Raw genomic sequence first — 23,826 nt, 5'->3', positions numbered from 1 at the left:
TAATGCCTAATACGTTGCTTGTATATACTTCAGCCTTTCTCTCAAATCGGATTTCTTAATATAGGTATAAGGAAGTTCATATATAAGAGCTCTAGTTTTGGAGCGTAAGATAGGCGAGGCAATTATTGCATACGAGGCAAAAGTTCTAGGTACTTAATCGCTAAATTTTCAGGCTCTCTTAAGGCCGATACCCCCAAAACGACACCCCTAATTAATACCCTGGAAGGTATTATTTTATATTTTCCCGTTTTACTAGAGGTTAACAGGAAATAAGTATTGCCATATGCCTATAAGACCCTAAATATTTTTTGACTAATTGCGATATGACCAAATTTGTCTGGAAACGACGAAGACGACATGCTATTAGAGCAGAGAATTCAATATTCGCGAGGTAAAATAAACGCTGCCGCTCGCAGCAGCGTTTTTAAGAAAATTTGGGTAGTGGGAGAGGGCTAACTAATAAGGATCCTATGCTTAATTAATTACCTATTAAGTAGCCTCCTTACTTCCTTTACTACTAATCTTTATATGGCCTTTCTAAATATATTCTTTTATCTAGTAAGGAATATGGCTATTCGCGTGTGGCACGTGTTGGTCACGTGTACCGCCAGAAAAAAATTCTGCGCCCTGGCAGCGTTTATTTTCGGAATGAATACAATACGCGTATTAGGTATTAATATACATTAATTTGCACATATTGTATACCACTTGCCACTGCCTGCTGATTTCGGTTAGTGTGGCCCCCATTCGACACCCCTAATCGGCACCCGGGGGGCAGGTGGAAGGAGGTCGTTTTAGGTTTTCCTGAATTTCCGGAGCTGGCTTAGAACTAACTTCTGCCTGGTACTGCTCCCAAGCTCTATCTCAGATCCTCAGGCCATAATCCAAGAGAAGTTTAGGATAAATATGTATCCGATCCGAGATTATACTACTTCCTCATTAATACGAAAGGCCTGAGGCGTTTCGCTTTCTTTAGACATGTCAGATTGGGTAGTTGGAAGCCTTGATTTCCTGATTATCGAAGGCTAGGAAGCCCCTTAATAAGTACAAATCTACTAGTCTTCCACTAGTCCCCCAGCCCCTAGCTGCCTTAGACACTATACTTGGCACTCTTCAATAAGTAGTATCTTACTAATTGTTTTCCAAAATATGCCGGCCTCGAGGCAACTTGGAAGTACAAAGACAACGGCATAAAGTATCGCGAATATAGGGCATTGGGAGACTTTTAGGCTCTCCAGCATACAGATTAAGGTAGTAAACTCGCTATAAGACCCTATATTTCCAGGCCCTTCCCCTAATCGTAGGCATTTATGCCTTCGGCAAGGGGTACCACACCTTTTCAGGGCTTCTCCCCTGTACTTACAAGGGAGTCTTTGCTAAAGAGGCCTATCCCTTTGTCCGGCGAGACATAGTCCATGCCAGCAAGGGGGCCTGGCTCAGGGCGAAAAGGTAATAGATAACTAATAAGTTTATTAGTAAAGGTACGACTTTATAGTCTGAGCCAGGCCCCCTTGCTAGCATGGACTATGTCTCGCCGGACAAAGGGATAATAGTTGCTTCTTTAGTATCCGAGTACTATAGTTGCTCTACTAATAGTGCTATAATCCTAGAAGATCTACTTATCCCATGCGAATATCTTATAGCGCCTCTTTACGTAGATTTAGGGAGTACTACCTAGAGTTATAGGGGCTTATAGGGAGCTTCTGCCCTAAATTCACACTCTGTAGAGTGTCGAGGGTCAAAATGCCCTGTATTCCCGATACTTTATGCAGTTGTCTTTATACGGTAGTTGAACACATTGAAGTATATATGGCATAAAGAGAAGGAACAACAAATTGACTAGGAGTTCTTGAGCTCGAGAATCGGTCACGTATATATACCTAGGTACGGAGATCGCGGCATAAAGTATCGGGAATACAGTATATTGGGATTCTAAACCCACTATAGCGTGCAATAGTAGAGGCTGAGCCTGCTATAAGACCCTGTAACTCTAAGCTATATGCCTTAAAAGCACGCTGTGAGACATTCGCAAGGTTGTGGAAGATCTTCAGGGGTGTTACTGCTGCTGGCAGAGCAACTATAGCGCTCGGACGCTGTAAGGAGGGCAATTATAGGGCTCTTTAGCGAAGTAGCCCCTGTAATAACAGGGGAGAAGGCTTTAAAAGGTGTGCCACCCCTTATTAACTGCTTATAGGGCATTTTCAGGGTAATAGCCTAGAAATATAGAGGCTTATAGCGGTTGAGTGTGCCAGAAATGAGCTCTATAGTGGATTTTCAGCACAAATGCCCTGTATTCCCGATACTTTATGTCACGATCTCCGTATTGAATGGACAAGAGACAACATTGCCGCTTTCGGTAGGGACCCATCTCGCATTACCATTTTTGGCCAATCTACGGGAAGTGCGTCTGTAGACTTTTACTCCTACGCATACGCAGACGATCCTATCATCGCTGGTCTGATTGAAGAATCCAATACCGCCAACGGATTCATACAAACACCTATCTCTGTTGCGGTCGAGAACTGGTTTACTATAACCTCCAAGCTCCACTGTGGTGGCGCAACATCGAACGCAAACGAAGTCCTGGCATGCATGCGTACCAAGGACGTCAATCTCATTCTTGCGAGCATTCCAGCAGACACTACCCAGTCTGTCGCCACAAAAATTGGGCCAACAATCGACAATATCACCGTCTTTCCGGACTACTCTGCCCGCAGCGCTGCCGGAAACTTCATCAAAATCCCCCTCCTCGTCGGCAACACAGACTACGAAGCCGAACTCTTCGCCACGCTTGCCGGCACAACATTGCCAAAGGCTGTATGGCATGCCTTCAATGTCCACGTCTTTACCTTTGCTTCAGGAGTACGAGCAAATATCAGCGTGCAAAGCGAGATCCCAATGTGGCGATACCGCTGGTTTGGCAGTTTTCCAAACACGAGGCTGACGAGTTACCCCGGAAGTGGCGCCTGGCACGGGAGCGATGTTCCGGCGGTTTTCAATACGGCCCCGTCTGCTGTTGGAATACCTGCTGACACGGATGCTGAGGTGGCGATTGGGGAATACATAAGGGGTGCTTGGGCGGCGTTTGCTAAAGCTCCGAAAGCAGGGTTGAAGAGTTACGAGGATGGATGGCCAGTGTATGTGCCAGGGCAAGAGTCAAGACACGCTGGTTAGGTTAGGATATCAAATTTTTACGGGGCGGACTTGGAAAGTGCAGAGATGTACGATGTTGGGTGTAGGACAACTTTTTCTCTGACTGGTTCTGACGTGACGGGGACGCCGACGAGTTCTGGGGGACCTTCTCCGACTTCCTCAATAACTTCGTCAGCTTCTCGGCAAGTGCTAGACTTGATTTGTTTGTTGGTTCTTATTCTCTTGTTTGTCGTTACAATCACTTCTTAGATACGTATGAAGGCGTGGCTTGTCGAAGGGATTGAGCAGACGAGGAGTGCGGCGAGCAACTGGCTGGTCACAGTGCGCCGTCCGGTGAAAATGTTAGCAGAAAAGTCTCTCAATATACTCCCTTAAAAATGGCAACAACTCTATATATTTGTTTGTGCTTCCTATTTGATTTCTAAAACACAGTAAATAGATTGCGTAAACATGTTCAAGTCAGCTTTCTACAAGCAAGCATCCACTACCGTGATACCTAAAGAACTCGTCAGCCTCACTTTGTGCAGTTCCTCCATGGGTTTCCAACTTCGTTCCCAATCTAGAGTTTCAAAGCAATTGATGCGACTTGAGCAAAGCTACATAAATTAATCACATGGAATTTCGACTGAACCCCTAGCTCGCTTAATCGCCACCCACTTTACTCGGAACACTTCAAAAGATTTGAGCATTCTCCCAATTTTTGAAGATAATGAAGTTAAAACTTGCAAAAAGAACGCATTGCGTATCTTATATGAGTCAATTTCCTAAAATCGATGTTTGGGAAGGTCTTCAATCTTTGAAGTGTTTTGAACGAATCGTGGAGAGAAGTGATGGTCTCAAATTGAACTTGAACTGAGTCATTCAATCAAAAGCTAACAACCTTCTGCATTAATCGAACAACTTTTGATTTATATATGGCAAATGTGGCCCCAGTTCCTGAGGGCATGGACAAGAACTTTAAAGAATTATGGCAGTTGGTGAAGGGTTTTGGGGCCATTGAATTTGGTTTAGCGATCATTTCGGGCTGACCAAGATTCGATTCTTGTATATGGAATGCGTATGACAGAAAGTACTGCCGTACTGCCTCTGTACTTGGAGAAAGCAGCGTGGCGTTACGTACAATCTCATATTTCATTTCACTTTCAAAATGTGCAAGCCTCGCCATGAATATTAAAAGCGACACTGATTTTTATTCCCCTCTCTCAAGGCTGGACAATGGCCTAGACTCCGAGAAAATAAGATGTAAATATTACTGAGCTCCCAAGGTTTTCAAACGATATTGAATGTACAGGACCCCGCAAGAACATAGGGAGGGGAAGCAGTGAAATTGCCCCGCTGGTCTTGGTACATTCGGCACCTTTGTTTATTTCGACCACGAGGGTATTATCCATGAATGGGGAGGTGAATGGCTGATATATAAACTTATAGCCTTTTGATGTACTTTGAAATTTGCTGTTCAGTGCCTCGCAGCCTCGTCCTCCGCCTCGTCGCATAGATACAACGATTACTTCTCAGCCTAACTTCCATCCTCAGACAGACCACTTCAATTTTTGACTATTAACCACCAAGCAGCAACCTTCCCAAGTATTTAGCCGCGTTATCAAGAAGCCATAACAAAGAGGTAAAGACCCTGTCTCTCTTCGTTATTCGATCTTCGTTTGCTGTAGATCGACCCACCATTGCACCGCTCACCCTCTCGTTCGTTCACGGTCGCGTCCTTTCACTGTCTCTTCCTATCTCCAGTTGGTGATGTTAACTCTTCACCACCTCTTTGTCAACCTTCCTTTGCAGAAGACCTGACACCTTTCGCTGATCTTTCACAGCAGGGCCCCTAGAAACTCCAATCGTCTCCCTGGCACCATGTCTCATTCCGATACAGAAGACCAACCCGAGTCAGACGATCAAGATATGACTGAGCAAATATCCAATATGTCCTTGGTAGATTCGGAGGATGGTCCATGCTCAGAGTGTGACGGCAAAGGCAAGAAGCCCAAGAAGGAAAAGAAGTCGCTCCGGCAGCTGGCAGAGGACGCTGTCTTAAAGAGGATCTCCGAATCCGTTGCTGGAGACTCGTCCGCATCTCGGTACTGCTGTGGGGGAAGTCTTCCGGCTACACCAAAATCCAAACCTACCACATTGCGTTGGGATGATCCATCTGAGGAGGGCATATCGAGAAAGTGTCATTTTCCAATGGATTCCGACTTGGCGGCGAACAGAGTTGTAGCCATTGTAAATGGAATCTGCAAAGCCTCCGACAAGGATGGCAACCTTGATGCAGAAAATTTCTCAACCAACTTCGATCCGCACGGGAACGGAATCGTAGATATCATTTCTCAACTTCTGTTGCCCGGTTTCCAAGCTCAGAAGCCGAAGAAACGACCAGAACATCGTGGCATCAAAGCAACTTTGACCAACCTCCATGTAAGCTCCTCCTTTCGCCTCTTGTAATCAGTCGATGGTATGCTAATATACTGAATTGGTAGGTGTGTTCAGCTGAAACTGCTCCTGTCTACAAAACCCGCGCTGTCTCGCCACCCAAGTCTGACTTTGGTAAGCTTGTGATCTGTCTTCCACATCCACACGAAGGTAAGTGTCTGTTTCTCACCCCTTTCCTATCATTTTAACTTTACGTAGGTGGCAGACTTGAGATCTTGCGCAGCCCCCGGTCTACGTCCTTTGACTGGAGCGATTCCTCTTCCGGTGCTAGAAAGAAAAATAACATTAAATGGGCAGCGTTCATTGGAGATTGCGAATTCCGAATCTATCCCATCAAGGAGGGACAGCAATTCAGCTTGGTCTATACCTTATCCCTGACCCAGAGCATTGGTAGGACGCTCGACGCTAGACCCATCATACAACTGGCCAGTCTTCCTTTCTATCAGGCCGTCAGAGAAATACTCGAACAACCGGGGTTCATGCGCAGAGGTTCGTATAATCAATGCTTTTCAGAACCTTGAACTAATGCCCTGATCTAGGAGGAATAATTGGATTCTACTGTTGTTACGGATATAACCACACGAAGGAGCAGGCAAAGAGGCTGCTTCCTCATGGATTGAAAGGTATTGACATGGTGCTATATCAAACTTTCCATAATCTTGGTATGCATGTTGAAGTGTTGCCACTCTTCGACACAACTCCGTTGGATGCTGCAGATGAAGCACTATTCGAAATGGAAGCCAAGATCTGTAGAGACGATCCCGAAAATCACATTGCAATCGATTTCGATCACTGGCAATGCACGAAATGCCATGAAGGCTACCCAACTTTGGAAGAATACAGAGAGTGCATGAAGAATCGAGAAGATCAAATCAGCAGAGTTGGAAAAGAACTATACAGTTTCCAAATTGGAGAGAAGAAAGACAAGGACTACCGATTGCACGTACGAGGAGGAATTGATTACCGAGAATGGCAACGAGAGCTCGTTGATGAGGTATGTATCTCCGCGCTTTGTGGCAGCCTTGAAGTTCACTTGGCTAACATTTATCACACAGGGACTTCGGAAAGACTGGCCTTGGGCGGAGTACAAGAGTGTTCGCTGGTTGAATCAACCTCCTGGCGAGAAAGAAGAAAACCGAGATCTGGCACTCTTGAATTTCATTGAGGATGTTGACTCGGAGGACGAGCTATACCACGGAGAGGGCGTAAAATTTGAGACGTTCGACTCACACCTGGTCATACTTGCTCACATTCCAGCGCCGCGTAAGAGAAATCTGAAGGGGAAGAAATAATTCTGGTTGTGAGCTCTCTTTATCGCATCCTCAATTCCTTGCTATCGAGGTTGATGTTCAACAACCCTCTCCTCCAACGAACAAATAGAAGTATGCTGCCGATGTGTAAGGATTAGTTGCTACTTTTAGATTCTGTAGAAATTTCATAGACTTCCCTGTAATCTTGAAGTCATCTTGCTTGAAATTAAGTGCTTTCCGCCAGTCATGTGATGTTATTGCGTGCTTATCTTGCCGGATCTCGCTTCATTCTCTTCGGACTTCTCTACATCTTCAATACCATAAAACCATCTTATTTAGCTCTGTTGTCCATTCAGATTATTGTAAATAACAACTGGGATGCACAACATTGCCCAGACGGGAGGAACACTCGTGTAACCTCTCACAGGAAGGAGCACACCAGGTATCTTCGGACCGACTTCGCTTCACGTCAACACATCTTCTGCTTCTCAATTCCCTTCAAGCTTCACCACCAGTTACCGACCCTGCAAAATGAATACCCGAGCAGTCCCCGAACCTGAAAAGTTAAATATAGCGATACTCGGAGGTGGCATTGCCGGGCTCAGTCTCGCTATAGCTCTCGCAAATCACCCACTTATCAACACAACCATCTACGAGAAAACACTAGAGCTAAAGGAAATAGGCGCTTCCATTGCGCTTGGTCCGAACGGTCTGCGAACGTTGGAGAGACTCGGGTTGAGTGATGTTATCGATGATGAGAATGGATTCCGAGGGACGGGCACCGCGGGGATGGTATACAGGCATTGGAAGACAAATGAAGTCATCGGAACGCATGTGCATGCTGATGTCAAAGAATGGCTGCACCAAACAACGAGATTCCATCGAGGACACCTGCATGGGAAGTTGGTGGAGCATGTTCCGAGAGATAGCATAAAGTTGGGAAAGAATGTTATTGGTATCGTGATGGATGAGAAGGGCGTGACTGTCAACTTCAAGGATGGGAGCAAGGCGTGGGCAGATATTGCAATTGGTGCCGATGGACTGAGATCGGTAATTCATATCAAATCAGAAGCCGGAGCCAGAAATTGACGCATCGCAGGGAGTGAGGCAGGCCCTCGTCCCAAAGTTCAAGCTGAAGTGGAGTGGTTTGACAGCCTTCCGTTCTGTTTTCGATAAATCATTGGTCGAGAGCATCCCGGACCTCCCTGAGGATTCTGCGCATTGGTGGGGTCCAGATACAACCTTCTTCTCTTCCAGGCTGGGAAGGAATATGTATACAGTTGTTGGCGGTGTTACAGTTGACCCTGATGATCAGGATGCAAGATTCAAGGATGTGTCTTGGGATGACGAGGGCGACGTGGAAGTGCTGAAAGAGGTATACAAGGTGAGTTTGAGCAGATATCGAGAGAATGACAGCTGATCATATTGAAAGAACTGGAATCCTGTGGTAAAAGCATTGACGAAAGTAACACCCTCGATTCGATACCATCCCAATTTCTCATGTTCAGCACCGCTGGATACGTGGGTCTTTGGAGATAGAATAACTCTAATCGGTGATGCAGCGCATGCTCATGGCGGAGCTTTCGCGACTGGTGGCTCACTTGCAATCGATGATGCTTATGCGCTCTACCTCTCACTGAAATCCGTGTTTTCCCTCTCAGCAGCCCGAAAACCACCGGCACAAGAGATCAGAAAAGCATTGAAGCTGTACGAGACCACCCGCAAGCCTCATGCTGAGAGGCTATTGAAGGTGGTACATGCTGGGAACACTGCTAAAATCGATATGATTCGAAATGAAATCATCGAAACAGACGAACAGTTGAGAGAAAGAGCTGCTAGAGGATCAAATACTGGCTGGTTACATGAACATGACGTCATGAAAGCATTTGATGAAGCCCTGAGATTTAGCCAAAAGAACGATGGAAAAGAAGAGGTCCTCCCGAGATTGTGAGCTCAGCTGCATGGGACGAATAGCCTGGAGGGGGCGCAGTGATGAAACATCGCCGGCGAAGATATAGACAGTTTTAGAACGTTCCAATTCATCGAAATCTGGCCAAGCAGATGAAAATCCCACCCAGCGATTCCTCATCTCGAGAACTACACAAAGAACTTCGACATCTTCAACTCGAACGAAGTTATAAGTTCCGAGAATTTTTCCCTCGTCTTAACTGAATAGTCCCACTTGGAATGATCGATTAAGGCTTCAAGCCTTCAACGAAAGTCCACATGTTCTAATATCTGTAACTCGCGTCAAAACACAATCTCTAAGGAGTGAGCTTACTCTTAAACTAAGATCAAGCTTTCCTCGGCATCCTTGGAATTTATCTCATGATTGCAGAGCCACTTAGTACAAGCTGGAAGCAATTTGTAATGTTCTGCTCCTTCTTTACAGAGGATGGTTAACTGGAACGATCAGGGAGTGAAAGCAGTACATGCCGAGAAAGTAAACCTAGTGGGTTGATGTTCGGGGGTCTTACATCTTTGATCTTCCCGGGTTTGGAGGTTAAGGTTACAGGCATCTGGACTGTTTCTGAAGGCATTTTGAAAGACATTTTGAAGTTTCTGAGAGGAAAGAGCTTCTAGTATGTTTGGGACGGTCATGTAATTGAGATATAAAATTCTCGTTCCAGTACTCTTGTGGGCTGTTGTCTAAACCCCTTTCACATCAGCATAATATTCACAGCCCGTCTCATCCCTCAAAGACTTTCACAGAGGCTCTATGAAAGCTCCAAGCATCTCCACATGTAAGCGAGTGTAAAATGACAGTCGAGGATAAAGGCATCTGCGTGAAACAGTGAAGTGCGGGTGCTGAGAACACTAGTCAAGCCAAAGCAGGGCCTAGCAAATCGAGAAACGAGCAGAAAGCCGGAATGCCCTTTGGGAAGTATACGTTGAGCAAGTGAGAGCATCTCTAGACTACAGAAGAAGAATGTTGGAGGTGGCGGCTGCCTCCATTTCTGATACCCCGAAAGGGCCAAGGGATACGTCTACGTCCGCACTCTTTGCCACGAGGTTTTAGAACAACGGCTGGAGAACTTTAGCTAGAGGCGAGCAATTGAATCCAGATGAAAGGGAGTTGGACGAAGTTATCGAAAGTACTATTGGGATAATGTCCCAGATTTCTCTGCCACGGAGTACCTGGAAAGGCCCTCTCGATTTTGTTGGGCTACGAGGAATATTTTCGGCTTTCAAATCATGATAAGAAGAGATCCGTTCTGTACGTCTAGAATGTTGCTAGGTTAAAGGAGATTTGGCGTCTGGCAAATCCCTTGTCAGAGACGATGGGAGATCATGAAGATTTATTGCAAGTAGCCTAGCTTTCCGTGGTCTTCTCTGTCTTTCGAAAAGGAAACAAGTGAGATATGAAGATAACGGCATAAAGTATCGGGAATACAGGGCATTATTTTATGAAGGCCACTAAATGCCCTGTAAGGTCTTACTTTATTGTCGTGGTTAAACAACACCTATTGGCTGAAATCGACGCCCCGAAAGCTCGGTGCGCTGCACTGGAGAGCCTCGCGAGAGCCTCGTCACATGGCAGTATCATATTTGATCCTTCACGCAACCATAACTTGACTGGCTCTCAACCTCTCGGCGACGACTCCATCAATCCATATCAAGTTGTCTATCATGGTGCTGCTGTCTCCACCGACCCGGACTTCCAACTGGGAGTCTCGCTGTCCTACGATATGAATACGGGAAGTCGCACTGTTACTACTAGCACGGGTCAACCAACTACCGATGGCTACATGGACCAGTGGTTCGACTTCGACTCTTCAACCTTCCCCTCGGATCAAAGCCACGATACTGGCCCATTCAGTCCAGCCGTCGGGGGAAGCTACGGAGTATCAGCTGTTGATAACCCTGCTTCCGCTTCTGGTGGTTCTGGGTCTGCCAGGGTGGCAACTACTTCCCGTTCCCTTCACAACTGTTCGGACTGCATGCAGTCCTTCTCCCGTCTCGCTGATCTACGCCGTCATGTTCGCGCTCACAACCCAAATGCCACTCGGTTCCCCTGCACTCAGCCAGATTGTGGACGCGAATTCTTGAGGATGGATAGGCTGAGCGACCACCGTCGCCGGAAGAATCATTGAGTATTGAAGGACGATGAGCTTGTGGTGACAATCATGAGACTTGTCCTATGACTCGGATTATACTTGGAAAGAGTGGAGGAATTGCTTAGTGCAGAGTGAAGCGAAGATCGATATCGAAAAGCTTTTCTCTTACTTCTTTTTCTTATCGGGCGATGTGTTCTGCTCTGTTTTGTTCCTGTTGGGTCATTTGAGATATACTGCCGCTCTTTCATGACTTGTTTTGATTTTCCTTCTACTGTCCCAGACTCACTCCTTTCTGTCTAGAGAGTTCATTAGTTAAGATGAAATCTGATGTTGGTTGATCTTAGACTCAAAATGCACTGATGAATCTGATATCATGATTGGATATCACTACATGCCCAGTTGAACAAAGTATTGTAGAGAAGTAGTAATATTTGATGTCGGAGAAGTAAAAAAGTGGTCACAAACAAAGCAAGGAGGCGGAAAAGGGGAGTGAACGGCACCAGTCCCAAAGAAGGAGATCACCCAACCCCTGAGCCACTCCTCGCACGGACCGTCCACCTCCAACGCGACTTCGAGAAAACGAAATTCAAATGTCAGCGCCCAGCCCTCCCATTGCACAACAACGTGAGATACTGCTCTGAATACAATTGCATTGCATACTCTCCAATGAATCCAATACAAAGAAGGAGCACGAATCTCACTGGTTGACCGTCACCCCTCCGTCCAATCCCCGACACGCAACAATGGATCAAGCAGACATCCCCGCCCTCCTCTCGCGCCTCTCCAGCGATGAAGATGCCATGCGCAAGATGGCAGTCTTCAAGCTGCAGTCCTCGATCAACGATCCCTCCTTCGCAGACGTCTTCATCTCCTCTGGCGGCCTGAACATCCTGCGGCGACTGATCATGACCACCGGCGGAAACACTCTCGCATACTCCCTACAATCTCTGAGCCGGCTGCTGGAAGTCGATATGGGATGGGAAATCTTCGAGAGTTCTGGAGCAGGCGAACTCGTCGAGCGGGTTGTCGAATTGATCGTCACACATCCTTTAGTCAATATTCTGCGAGGGGCAATGTCGATATTAGTAGCGATCGTTTCGCATCCGCAATCCGCTCGAGGAGCGATACGAACGCCTGGGGCTTTTGGATTTCGAGCCTTGAAGCCTGCGGTGGCTGTATACCCGCAATTCTTCGAGATGGTGGTCTCGCAGCTCAATTCGGCAGACCACGCACTGTGTGCGAACGCTTTGATGTTGCTGAATGCTCTGATGAGAGATGCTATTACAACCGACACTGGAGGAAAGGAGACAATCGGCAAAGTCGGCGGAACGGGGGAGGAGTGGCCGAAATTCATAAAACGTTTACAAGATTTGGGTGTCATAAAGGCGGTCTACATCTTGATGCAGAGCTCGGCGTTGCAGGACTTGGCACATCCGCTGTTGGAATTCCAAGCTCTGACAAAAGTTCTGTTGAGGAAATGGAGAGATGTTAGAGTGGACTTGGAGAAACCAGATCATAGGAGGGCGTTGAAGGGATTACATCTTGCAAGTGCGCCGGAGAGGAAAGATATCCATGTCAATGGGACACCGAAATTGGACGAATCAGATGGGGGAAAGAAGGGAAGCAGAAGGCATAACCCAGAGAAGTGGCGACGATTGGGGTTCGAGACTGAGAGCCCTGCATGGGAATTCGAGCCTACCGGTTTCCTTGGAATGATGGATCTGATCGACTATGTGCGGAAACAGGAAGATGGATTTCAAAAACTTCTCCTAGAACAATCATCACGGCCGTTACACGAAAGATGTCCAATTGCACGAGCGAGTTTGGCGGTTACCGCGATATTATATGAGCATTTCGAGGTGGACAAGTCGGATGTAGAGGATGCGAAGAGCTACCTTGTGTTGGATGGCATGAAGAATTATGACAAGATCTTCCGCCCTTTGCTTCTGCAATGGTCGAGATTACATACGGCGAGTCTGCAGTCATTTTTCAGATTATGGAAGTCTACTGGGGCAGAACAGGACGACTTTGACAAGGTGGCGGAGTTGGTCCGGATATTGATCGAACAAGTTGTCGGGGAGGCATCAAGAACGAAGGATGTGCAGGACGTTGAGGAGGAACTTTCAGAATTTGACTATGGTCGTCTGCGAGAACTCCAAATGGAGCTGCTAGAGTTGACGTTCGAAGATGAATGGGGGCAACATCTACACCAAGTTCGAGACGAACTGAAGCACGAAGCCTTGCAGTTTGTCAAAGAACAACGAATAAGATGTCTTCTTCAGGGAGCTTGGTTTCCAAGAACGGTCCAGCACAAGAACTCCACTGAAGACGGACACTCTGGGAGGAACGGAACAACAAGGACATCTTTGACTGCCTGGCGCTACGTCAAGCTCTCCCACAATCGTCGATATCTGCACTACTCGGACTTCGACGCACAAACCAAGCAGGAGCCGCTTCTCGATGCTCTGCCGGAAAAGATTGATCTGAGCACCATCAGCTCAGTCGTTTCAAATGTCTCCGCAACAAACGACGAAACCTCCAGTATCTCCAGCACGTCCACCCTGAAGACAGCCTCGCATGCACAGAAACCAACTTCAACAACAAAAATCACGATCAACAGCTTTGTCGGAGGAGACAGCAAATCCCTAACAAATGGCGAGCCTGCCGAACGAGCAATCTTGACGTTGATGCCTCCAACGCACAGCCTTGCTTCTGAATGGCTGGATGGTCTTCTCATGCTGTTGAACCAAGCACCCATCACGGCAGAGACAAACAAGTTGGTTACTTTGGTCAGTGAATATGGGTTGAAGATTAGGTTGCTGAACGTGAGGTTGGATGATGGCTTTGCTGGCCCTCCCGAGGGTGCGGGAGTGGTACCGGATCGAGAGGGCTTGGATGATGATTATTATTATGAAGTATAGATGGCCGTGTTTGATGTTAGCGTGTTTCTGATACCCCCGGATTTGGTGGCAGATTTTGTATTCTAGATGTTTAGCGTTGTGTTTAAAATGTTCACAATTTCACCGCACGCTCTCTTCAACCCTCTTTCCATATTTTCCAAGTCGCTTTCCAATTCAAGGTTGCAAGCTTGGCTGACAGATCCATATTGCAAAGCTTGTACAAATCTGTAAGATCCCAAGTGGGATGGATCCTTGCAGACTTCTGCGAATGATTGTCCACGCATTTTCCACAAAAACTCAAACAGAATGTCTTCAGCTCTCAAAATTCCCAATGTCTCACCTCTTTCAGAAAAGCCTCGGCAGATTCCTTTGGTGGTGCGCGAGGCTGAAAGATTGCCCAATCACCCCGAGCGTAGCGTAAACCCAAACCCATCGCGGCCTCAGGCTTTTTTCGGGTGCGTCAAATCCTATGAGCATCCTGTATCACATTGAGCCTGCCCAAGCCATGTACATAATTGAGGAGCTGAACCGCCCGCTTTGCCTTATGACCTTCTAGGACGAACACTCTTAATATATGGTCCGTCTTTCCTAACTTCTCGATTTTGATCTCGTCTTTGAAAAGCACTTATCATTATCGTCAAACATGTCGAGAAAATCAGGCATCACTTCAGAGCTGATTACCTTGAACGAAGTCGATGTCGAGCAACGGGGTCACGACAATTCTTACCTCGAGAATCAGATTGTCCAAAGCCTATCATGGAAAGATGTCACGGTCGTGGTCCCGGACAGAGAAACCAAGCACCCGAAAGAGATTCTGAGTGCCATCAACGGTGAAGTTGCTGCTGGTAAGTGAGCTCATGCACAAATCTTGCAGCACTTGCGAATGGACACTAACGATTCTTGATTTCAGGAGAAATGATGGCAATCATGGGACCTTCGGGATGCGGCAAGACAACCCTACTCAATGTTCTAGCCCAACGCGAAGCTTCGGCCAAAGCCAAAGTTTCTTCGACTATCTGCATCAATGGCCAGACCCCGTCGGAGTCAGCGTTCCGGAGACTCTCATCATACGTTGAGGCTGGTGATGCTCTTATCGGATCACTCACCGTAAAAGAGACGCTCTCTTTTGCAGCAAAGTTGTCTCTGTCAGGAGTAGTGACAGCCACAGAGAGAATTCGAAGAGTTGACGAACTTCTCCAATCCTTTGGGTTGACGAATCAAGCCAGCACCTTGATCGGTACACTGATCAGGAAAGGCATCTCAACTGGTCAGAAGCGTCGATTAAGCGTTGCTGCTCAACTCATCTCAGCTCCGAAGATCCTTTTTCTTGACGAACCGACTTCTGGACTCGATTCTGCAGCAAGCTATAAGGTCATGTCGTACGTTCGAAACGTCGCCAAGAAGAACAAGCTGATTGTTATTGCTTCCATTCATCAACCGGCCACGAAGACGTTCGAGTTGTTCGACAAATTGCTTCTCCTCTCTGGCGGCAAGACTTGCTATTCAGGATCAATTTCTGGTGTCAAGCGATACTTTGACAGCATTGGGTTTGAGATGCCATTGCAGACCAATCCAGCGGACTTCGTATTGGATCTCACCAATATCGACTTTGAGAGCGATGGAGACGTCGCTCAGGGCAAGATCTCCCAACTCCAGGAGGCCTGGACATCATCACCCGAAGCAGTCGACGAAAAGTCGAGAATCGCGACGAAGGCCACGTCGACTTCCGAGCCCTTGATACTGGCCAGTGAACCCATGCACAGAAGGTACATGACGGCATCCTTGATCCTCCTGCACCGCTCATTCATCAAGAGCTACCGGGACATTGTGGTTTATGGCATCCGATTCGCAATGTACTTGGGTCTCGCAATCATGATGGGCACAGTCTGGCTGCGTCTCCTACCCATCCAGTCCAACATGCAGCCACTAGTAAACTGTATCCTCTTCGGCTCCTGCTTCATGTCCTTCATGGCCGTCGTCTACGTGCCCGCCTTCCTCGAGGACCGGACCGTCTACATCAAAGACCGCGCCAACGGCCTGTACGGCAGCACCGCCTTCATGATCTCCAACTTCCTCATTGGCCTCCCCTACCTCTTTATAATTGCTTTCGTCTCCTCGACTTTTGTTTATTGGATGACGAACTTCAGACCAGATGGACAGGCGTTCTTGATTTGGGTTATGTGGATGTATCTCAATCTTGTGGCGGCGGAAAGTCTGGTGGTTTTGATGTCTTGTTTGTTTCCGAATTTCGTCGGGGCGTTGGCGTTGACGGCGATGGCGAATGGGATCTGGATGAGTTGCAATGGGTTTATGGTACAGCTTCCGGCGCTGAATCCGTTCTATCGAAATGTGTTTTCATATATCGATTACCAGGCGTATGTTTTCAGTAAGCCTTATTCTCATAGCACTTTACTGATCTCTTCTCTACTAATCTGATGGCAGGTGGTCTGGTGGTAAACGAGTTTGGATATCGAGTATACAAATGTGGGGAGGGGCCGGATGGTTGTTGGTGCAGTTGGGATACCGCGTTGAAGGACCAATGTATGATTGATGGAGTTGGGGTATTGGAGCAGTACGGGTATCAGCTGGGTGGGACGTCGAAGAATGTGGGAATTACGCTTGGTATTATCTTCGGGATGAGGTTGATGGGGTGGGCTGCGATGCAGTGGAGGAAGTAGGAAGTCCTCCAGCGATGCTTGGCCCCTCTCTTTGGATTGAAACCTGATGTTTAGGAACTGTTAACCAACAAGCGCTACCATAATTTGTCTCTCTAAGATACTGAAGTTAGTCACTTTTTGAATTCGCTGCTCACATATTTCTGAGAGAAGGACCTCGGGGGCTGCCGACTAGTGTCAGAGGCAAACCAGCACTAACTCAACTGCCCCTCGCAAGACCAGTACCTCCTAGTTACAGATTATGCGTCATTGAACAACATCGAAGGCATTTCCCACTGCTGAATATCTCTCCCACCAGTTCCTATTTTACATATTCTTTGTATTCTTCCCCCAACTGTCTCCCCTTCCCTTCACCCCTAACCAGCAACTTGAAATGCAAGTCCACGTTTACCCCCTCCATTCGTACTCCCAAAACTAATAACAGCCAGGTCCCTCCTCACAACCCTCGGGCTTCGCGCGCTCTCCCCAGTAGACCCCAAACCGCCAAACTTGGCGGCAGCCTTCTTGATCTCGAATTTCATCCCCGCATACGCACTCCTCTCCACCCGGGGCATCAAACGCCATTACAATTTCGACCACAACTGTTCACCTCAAGAAGACGTGTCAAAATATAGAGAGGCCATGGTCAAGGAAGGAAAGTTGGATAGGAAGACATTGGACAGGGTGAAGAGGTGGGAGAGCGCGCATGCTAATGCTGTTGAGGGGTATAGTTTGTTTGTCGGTGGCGTGGTGAGTCTTCCTGAATCCTAATGAAGGTCCGGAAGTCAAGTTTGACTAATGGGGATGGCGATAGTTGCTTGCTCTTCACGCTGGTGTCCCGGTCCAGAAGTTGAATGGATTGATGGCTTTATATTCGTTGGTCAGAGTGGCGTACGCGGCGAGTTATATCTTGATTGAGAATGAGGGGGGTTCTATTCTGAGGACTTTGCTTTGGTGGACTGGGAACGTGAGTTGTATTTCTATGATGGTTATGGCTGGGAAGAGGCTGTAGGGGTTTTGGCACATTGCAGGAATATGAAATCATAAACAAAGGATGAGTGGATGGATACATTTCTGTGTGGCTGGTATAGTTTTGCTTTGTTTTGAAATGTGGTGGCAGAAGTCGATTAGCGAGAAATTTCCATGGGATTTATTGACGGGTGCCTGTTGTAAGCGAGGTAGCCTGGGCTTGCATATGCCCAGCCGGCAAGGCCCTCCGCCGTGTAACCGCTTTTACAGCCTCACCTAATCTTTCAAAACATATCTTGACCCCTTCTCCGGCAACAACACAGTCCATCATACCAAAATGTCTGCCTCCAGCGGATCGATCGCAATCATAGGCGCAGGCTCAGTGGGAGCAGCCATCGCATACTCCCTCCTTCTGCGCCAGGTGGTGGCGGACATCATCTTGGTTGATATCAATCACGAGTACTGCCAAGCACAAGTCGAAGATCTCTCCGATGCCACGTTTCTCTCCAACGTCCGAATTCGTCAAGGAACAGCAGAAGACGCCCGGAATGCAGATATCATCATCATTTCTGCTGGTGCCAAGCAAAAGCCGGGCGAGACGCGGATTGGACTGATCGATAGGAATATCAAGGTGCTGGAGTCGGTCACGAAATCTCTTCAGCCCATTCGCAGCGACGCGATCCTCTTGATTGTTGCGAACCCGGTTGACATTCTTACTTTCTATGCGCAACGGCTGTCGGGCTTGCCGAGGAATCAAGTCATTGGATCTGGCACTATGCTTGACTCCATCAGGCTGACTGGAATTCTGGCAAAGAAATTGAAGGTGGGTGTGTTTCAAACGAGCGCCATTCGTCTTTCAGCAGGCTGATCTGTCACGATGCAGGTCTCTGATAGCTCAATCCATGCGTTTGTCATCGGCGAGCATGGTGATTCACAATATGTAAGTCTCCTCGACTCGGTGGGAGTGAAAGTCAAGTATTAAGCTTTCTCCAGGTTGCGTGGTCCTCTGCAACTGTGCATGGAAGACCTCTACTCAAAGCTCTTCCATTAACTAAGACCGAACGTGAGGAAATAGCAACTACCACGAGAATGAAGGCAGATTCGATCATCAAGGTGAAGGGCTTCACTTCGTACGGTGTGGCTGCTGTGGCAGCGAGAATGTGCGAGGCTATCATCTTTGATCATCGGAAGATTTTGCCACTGAGCCATTGGCAGGAGGATTTGGGCTGCTGTCTCAGCTTGCCGGCTGTCTTAGGAAGGAAGGGTATCTCGCCGTTTCAAGTGGATTTGGATGAGACTGAACAGCAGTTCTTAGTGCAGTCTGCACAGGCGTTGAGATTGATTATCAAAGAGAATGACCAGAATTCATAAATTCAATTTCCAGGATGACAATGAAGAATTTTCATTCCGATGGATGAGCGACTCCAAAAGCTAGCTCCTCGATCTTCGATGTGCAGAAAAACCCGAAAAGAAAAAGTGTGATAACATGGTGCAAGAGATGTTAGGTCTCTTTGAAATTCCCAAGATCGCCAAAAGAAGAGATAACGAAAGTCACGGAAATTCAGATCGCACTTGGTTGGAATTCGGCGTCAGTGTGGTGCTCCTTCACATGGTTCAACAGGTCCTTCTTCCTGAAGAAGCCCCTGCTGCCGATACGGCAACAACCAATTTCTACACACGGAAAAAGGCTCTCATCGTGAACTTCACGGAGGTGTTTGGTGAACTCGCCACGAGTCAGGAATGTCCGATTCATCGCTGGTTCGTCTGGCAGGGAAGCCATCCCTCTGGGATGCGAGCAGGTCTCGTGAGGACAGCTGAATGTCGCCTTTCGTTTCCGGGGTGACTGTTGAGAATGGGCCGCCTCTGATTCATCCACAGATTCCATATTGTGATAACCTCGGAGGTGTTGTGTGAGATGGTCAAGTCGGACGAATGCCCGTGGACCGCGGCGTTTCTTGCAGTGAGGGCAGGGATAAGAAACTTCGCGTTGAAAAGTCTGAATGTGTCGATGAAGTACATCGAGTCTCGAGAATGTTTTGCCACACCGACAGCGATATGGCGAATGCTGGGTCTCTTTCGCGTGGCATTCGAGGAGTGCTCGGTTAGAGAACTGCGAATCGCATTGTTGACAATATATCCCTTGTCCTGTCTGATGGATACCGTGCACGTTCGTTGAGATCTCACCCCCGTTCGGTTGTGCAGGCAGATTACTCAGGGGTTGAACAGAAATCTGCCCGACCCAATGTTCATGGTTGTGTGAGATCGAGTCAAAAGAGCTATAGAGACGTTTAGCACATCTCAGAAATCCTTTAACATTATGCCCAGAAGGTATCCACTGACCTCACAGGGTTTGGATCCAATGGTGGAACACAGTGAGGGTAAAATATGGGTTTCCAAGCTTCGACACCGAGAGCCTGCTGAGTGGTCCAGCTTTGAAAGCCTCCTTGGGGTATGAAAGGAGTGGTAATGCCCGTGAAATTTTCATTCCCAGTGCCGCTCATACCCGAAAGGCTATTTGCAAGACCGCCCCAGGCGGAGTAGGGATCGCTGATGGCCGCTGTGGCTGCCCAGGCCAAGTCACGTGACTCGATCTGGGCCTGTAAAGCTTTCCCTCAATCGCCTTGTTGTGTAATATTTTGAGAGGAATTAGACGTCAATTGATTGGTATCCATTAATACATCAAAAGGTGCTGTGATTGGGAGAACGCTGTACTGCCAATCTCGTGCAACGAAGCTTGATCGAGGGTCAAGGTCTGACATTGTGATTTCAGCGAGTCCTGTACGAAGTAGCGAAAGAGTCAATCAGGCTGCAGGGAAGTTGCGTTGGTTGATTGCCGATATCGGCGGAGTTGCTTTGTACTTGGTAGAACCGTAGAAGTATGACAAGGCGGGGCTTGAGTAGTGACTCCCCAAGTCCCCGTGTGGGGTGCGAGGACTTTTACTTAAGGGAGCGGATGGTCTGGTGGTTTGGAGGTGGGGAGTATCCGTAACCTTACAGACCTTTCGCTACTCCTTCTCCACCAGCTGCATTAAGCTAGCCAATAGATTGATCGCGGTTTCTTTATGATCCCCCATAGCAACTTTCGGGCTGCCTCGCCAGATAATCCAGATTCCAGCATACCTTCCGCTAAGTTACCGCGTATCTAGCGCACGCTTTACCAAAATATAGGGGCACGCATTGCTATCCTATAAGATATATACTACTAAAATTTAGTACATGCCTTACTAAGTTTTGGCATATTATGCCCCTTTATCTTATTATAGGATTAGTCTTAGTGAGAGTTCATCGGGGATCTGGGAGGCGATAACAGCCCCTAGTATATATATATATTATAGAAGCTAGGTATAAAGAAAATAGTTAAGGATATACTTTTTGCGCGTGACTTAGCGAAAGGTATGCTAGAATCTGGCGGGGTAGCCCTATAATTTAGTGAAGCGTGCGCTGGAGGCCTGGAAGGCCGTGGGCTAGGTGGCGCTATTTACATTGCTGGCTTAATGCAGCGGGTGGAGAGAGTATCCCTTCGTCTGGCGAGACATAGTCCACGCTAGCAAGGGGGCCTGGCACAGGGCAAAAAGGCAATGTATGACTAACCAAAGCTATGACTTTCCAGTCTGAGCCAGGCCCCCTTGCTAGCGTGGACTATGTCTCGCCAGACGAAGGGATATCAAATTAAAAAATAACACAGCAGGGTATATCAAATTATCCCTTCGTCCGGTGAGACATGTCCACACGCTAGCAAGGGGGTGTGCCGCACTGAACAGGGGGGGCTCGCCTGGCACAGGGAGTATAATAATTATATACCTTTGCATATAAATTTATTAGTAAGCTATATTAGTAGAATGAAATCGCATCCAGTACTCCCCTACCTTATACAAGTTTACCTTACAAAACATATAATCCCCAATAGAGCGCTTTGCCCTCCCTTCTATAGCTTTCCCAAGGACCTTTTAGTATCTTTATTTATATAAATACCATATACAAGTGCCTCTAGGGCGCTTATCCCAGTAATACAAGTACGGGGCATCGGGATTAAATACCCTCCTTCCCCCTAACCCCACTCGCAAGCTCTCTAGCTTTGCCTTCTCAGAATACCCTAATAGCTTATAATAAAGCTCGATTCTGAATTGCAAGTATATAAGGGGACGTTCCTCTACTATACTTAATTAGTAAAGCCTATAACCATTTATATAGGCTACCTCGATTAGCTAGTAAAACAAGGGCCACCAATTCCTAAAGGTAGGCTTATGACTCTTATATACTTCCCTGAATTGGTTTGCGAGATCTACCCCTCCCATATATTAATTATAATTATTAATAAAGCTAGGAATCTAAAGCTCCTTTATTAGCATTTCGCCAAAAACCTCCCGTATAATTCGCCCATTTATAGATGTTTTTACAGGACGTTTTCTTTCCTTTACTCGCTAGTCCTCCGCTTTATCTATAGTATGGATATTACTTAAAGCTAAGATAATACTATTATCTTGCCAAGCTAAGTAAAGTATATTCTGAACCACTACTATAAGTAAGGTATTCCATTCTAGCTTTATAGCAAACCGATTTTCGATTACCGATAATTCTGGTAGAAATAGCTTATATAAGCGAGTAGTACCTACTATACCAAATTTATAGGCTCATAGCTCTGAAAATAAGGGTATAGAGGTAAAGTAATTATTGAGGTATATTATAAGATAGCGGCATAGAAGAGAAAGTACCAGATTTCGTATTAGAGAACCGGTATTTATAAGGATTAGATAGAGAATCATTTTTTATAGCCCCTTCTCTTGCAAGCTCCAAGTCCAATTATATATATATCTATAATCCGCAAGCCCGTAGATTTTATACCCTTATTTAATCGGCTTTTTAGGCATTTTATATATATATAAGGATCTAGAATAATAATTAGCGGGATAGCAGGGTAATAAAAATAGGAGAAACATACCTGCCAAAGTACCGTACTATAAGTTCGTTAATACTCACTTTAGATAAAGGCGAGTAATATACTTAATAAGAAGCTTATATAGACGAAGCAAGAGGTTCAAGCTTATATTACTAAAGCTTATTATTTAATAAGTAATACCTATTTTGCTTATTATTTATAGAATACGAAATATGGTAATACCGCTTAATTTGTTTAAAGCGGCAGAGTAATATATGGCTTATAATTAAGTATAGAGGACCTTTATTAAAGTCTGAATTCTAGTATATCTTAATTTGAGGCTCATTATATACTCCCATATATATAATAGTACCGAGAAATACGTATAATTCCTCCAGAAGTAAATCTGTCTATTCTCGTACCCTCTCCTCCTTTATATATAGCCTTTATATACTCGCATATCGATTAGTATTTATAGTAATTATCTGGAAAAGCTTAGGAGTAAAGAATAGGCTAAAGAAATTAAACGGGTATAGTTTTCGTAGAAAATCAGGAGGTAGAATCGCTCTTACTAGCTGTCTAGATTCGGGTTGGAAAGGCTCGTAGGAAACGTCTATAATTAGTCCAAGTTTGTAAAGTATATTTACAAGTAATTGGGTGGTTTTTAGCCTATTAGGCTCTGGTGGTGGGCTAGAAGAATAGTCCATTACTGGCTATAAGCGTATACTAGAGGGGCATTACTGGATGCGATTTCATCCACGCGATATAGCTTACTAATAAATTTATATACAAAGGTACATAATTATTATACTCCCTGTACCAGGCGAGCCCCCCCTGTTCAGTGCGGCACACCCCCTTGCTAGCGTGTGGACATGTCTCACCGGACGAAGGGATACACCCCCCCTCCTCCCCCCAAATGTTTGCTAGCGCGTATGTTTTGGGATCCGTTCCGCTGCCACAGCGCCCGTGTTTCTGTGATCAAATATACCGCAAAAGTTCAGCCAATTAATGGCCTTGAATGAAAAATTTGACGATATGATTTGCTAAATAAGTTCGCTTAATTGCGCACAAGCCAACACGGGCGCTGTGGTAGCGTAAAGGATAGGTGTGGGTAGAAATCCAGGGTGCTTACAGTAACCAGTAAGAAACTGTCTTCAAGCTGGCTGGGAGCCACTGCCAGGGCAGAAAGCCTTCGGGAATCTTCTACGTACACCCTTGGTTTGATACACAGACCAATTTTTGCCCTGTGCAACATGGCTGACCAGGTCCTGAACCACTTAATCATCCTCATTGAAAACTGGGGCCGTGGAGGCCGCGAGCAATTATTTAGGGCGGGAATGAACAAAAGAATAAAAATGCGACAAATGAGGTCCAAGCGAGAAACAACACAGCACACTGCTCATGCAGTCTTCATTTCAGTTAGGGCGGAGGTGCTTTAAATTCGCCCTCCTCTGCAAGTAACTTGCAGGTGGCGAACCAGTGTCTGCTAAAGCGCCCCTCCATGTGACGCACTCCTCCCTTCAAATAAGG

General features: G+C 46.6%; 8 protein-coding genes across 8 annotated transcripts; 7 read left to right on the top strand and 1 right to left on the bottom strand.

Moving 5' to 3' along the window:
* Nucleotides 1-2,283: 2,283 nt before the first annotated feature.
* K444DRAFT_548789 (carboxylesterase) lies at nt 2,284-3,174 on the top strand (the record flags this gene model as incomplete). Its single annotated transcript, XM_024876398.1, has 1 exon — nt 2,284-3,174. One exon carries the CDS (start codon nt 2,284-2,286, stop codon nt 3,172-3,174), a length of 891 nt encoding a protein of 296 aa, XP_024726665.1.
* Nucleotides 3,175-5,013: 1,839 nt separating this feature from the next.
* On the top strand, nt 5,014-6,881 carry K444DRAFT_711649 (uncharacterized protein; the record flags this gene model as incomplete). The annotated part of the gene is made up of 5 exons (XM_024888256.1): nt 5,014-5,574; nt 5,637-5,739; nt 5,788-6,078; nt 6,267-6,583; nt 6,645-6,881. The coding sequence occupies 5 exons, from the start codon at nt 5,014-5,016 to the stop codon at nt 6,879-6,881; spliced, it is 1,509 nt and encodes a 502-aa protein (XP_024726664.1).
* A 489-nt stretch (nt 6,882-7,370) lies between these two features.
* On the top strand, nt 7,371-8,967 carry K444DRAFT_604690 (FAD/NAD(P)-binding domain-containing protein; the record flags this gene model as incomplete). The annotated part of the gene is made up of 3 exons (XM_024878823.1): nt 7,371-7,889; nt 7,939-8,223; nt 8,272-8,967. 3 exons carry the CDS (start codon nt 7,371-7,373, stop codon nt 8,788-8,790), a joined length of 1,323 nt encoding a protein of 440 aa, XP_024726663.1. The 3' UTR covers nt 8,791-8,967.
* Nucleotides 8,968-10,034: 1,067 nt separating this feature from the next.
* On the top strand, nt 10,035-11,211 carry K444DRAFT_670611 (uncharacterized protein; the record flags this gene model as incomplete). The annotated part of the gene is made up of 2 exons (XM_024887648.1): nt 10,035-10,056; nt 10,332-11,211. 2 exons carry the CDS (start codon nt 10,035-10,037, stop codon nt 10,931-10,933), a joined length of 624 nt encoding a protein of 207 aa, XP_024726662.1. The 3' UTR covers nt 10,934-11,211.
* Nucleotides 11,212-11,477: 266 nt separating this feature from the next.
* Nucleotides 11,478-13,938, top strand: K444DRAFT_622384 (ELMO/CED-12 family protein). Its single transcript, XM_024882086.1, has one exon. The coding sequence runs from the start codon at nt 11,641-11,643 to the stop codon at nt 13,816-13,818; it is 2,178 nt and encodes a 725-aa protein (XP_024726661.1). The 5' UTR covers nt 11,478-11,640; the 3' UTR covers nt 13,819-13,938.
* Nucleotides 13,939-14,221: 283 nt separating this feature from the next.
* K444DRAFT_604680 (P-loop containing nucleoside triphosphate hydrolase protein) lies at nt 14,222-16,500 on the top strand. The gene is made up of 3 exons (XM_024878822.1): nt 14,222-14,642; nt 14,708-16,183; nt 16,240-16,500. Exons 1-3 carry the CDS (start codon nt 14,441-14,443, stop codon nt 16,473-16,475), a joined length of 1,914 nt encoding a protein of 637 aa, XP_024726660.1. The 5' UTR covers nt 14,222-14,440; the 3' UTR covers nt 16,476-16,500.
* Nucleotides 16,501-17,757: 1,257 nt separating this feature from the next.
* K444DRAFT_548721 (L-lactate/malate dehydrogenase) lies at nt 17,758-18,791 on the top strand (the record flags this gene model as incomplete). Its single annotated transcript, XM_024876392.1, has 3 exons — nt 17,758-18,243; nt 18,304-18,360; nt 18,414-18,791. The coding sequence occupies 3 exons, from the start codon at nt 17,758-17,760 to the stop codon at nt 18,789-18,791; spliced, it is 921 nt and encodes a 306-aa protein (XP_024726659.1).
* Nucleotides 18,600-20,179, bottom strand: K444DRAFT_670607 (uncharacterized protein; the record flags this gene model as incomplete). The annotated part of the gene is made up of 3 exons (XM_024887647.1): nt 18,600-19,696; nt 19,761-20,017; nt 20,099-20,179. The coding sequence occupies 3 exons, from the start codon at nt 20,177-20,179 to the stop codon at nt 18,982-18,984; spliced, it is 1,053 nt and encodes a 350-aa protein (XP_024726658.1). The 3' UTR covers nt 18,600-18,981.
* Nucleotides 20,180-23,826: the final 3,647 nt, after the last annotated feature.

The sequence above is a fragment of the Hyaloscypha bicolor genome (assembly GCF_002865645.1).
Source record: "Hyaloscypha bicolor E unplaced genomic scaffold K444scaffold_189, whole genome shotgun sequence".
NCBI classification, from domain to species: Eukaryota; Fungi; Ascomycota; class Leotiomycetes; order Helotiales; family Hyaloscyphaceae; genus Hyaloscypha; species Hyaloscypha bicolor.
This window is presented reverse-complemented; position numbering and strand designations above follow the sequence as displayed.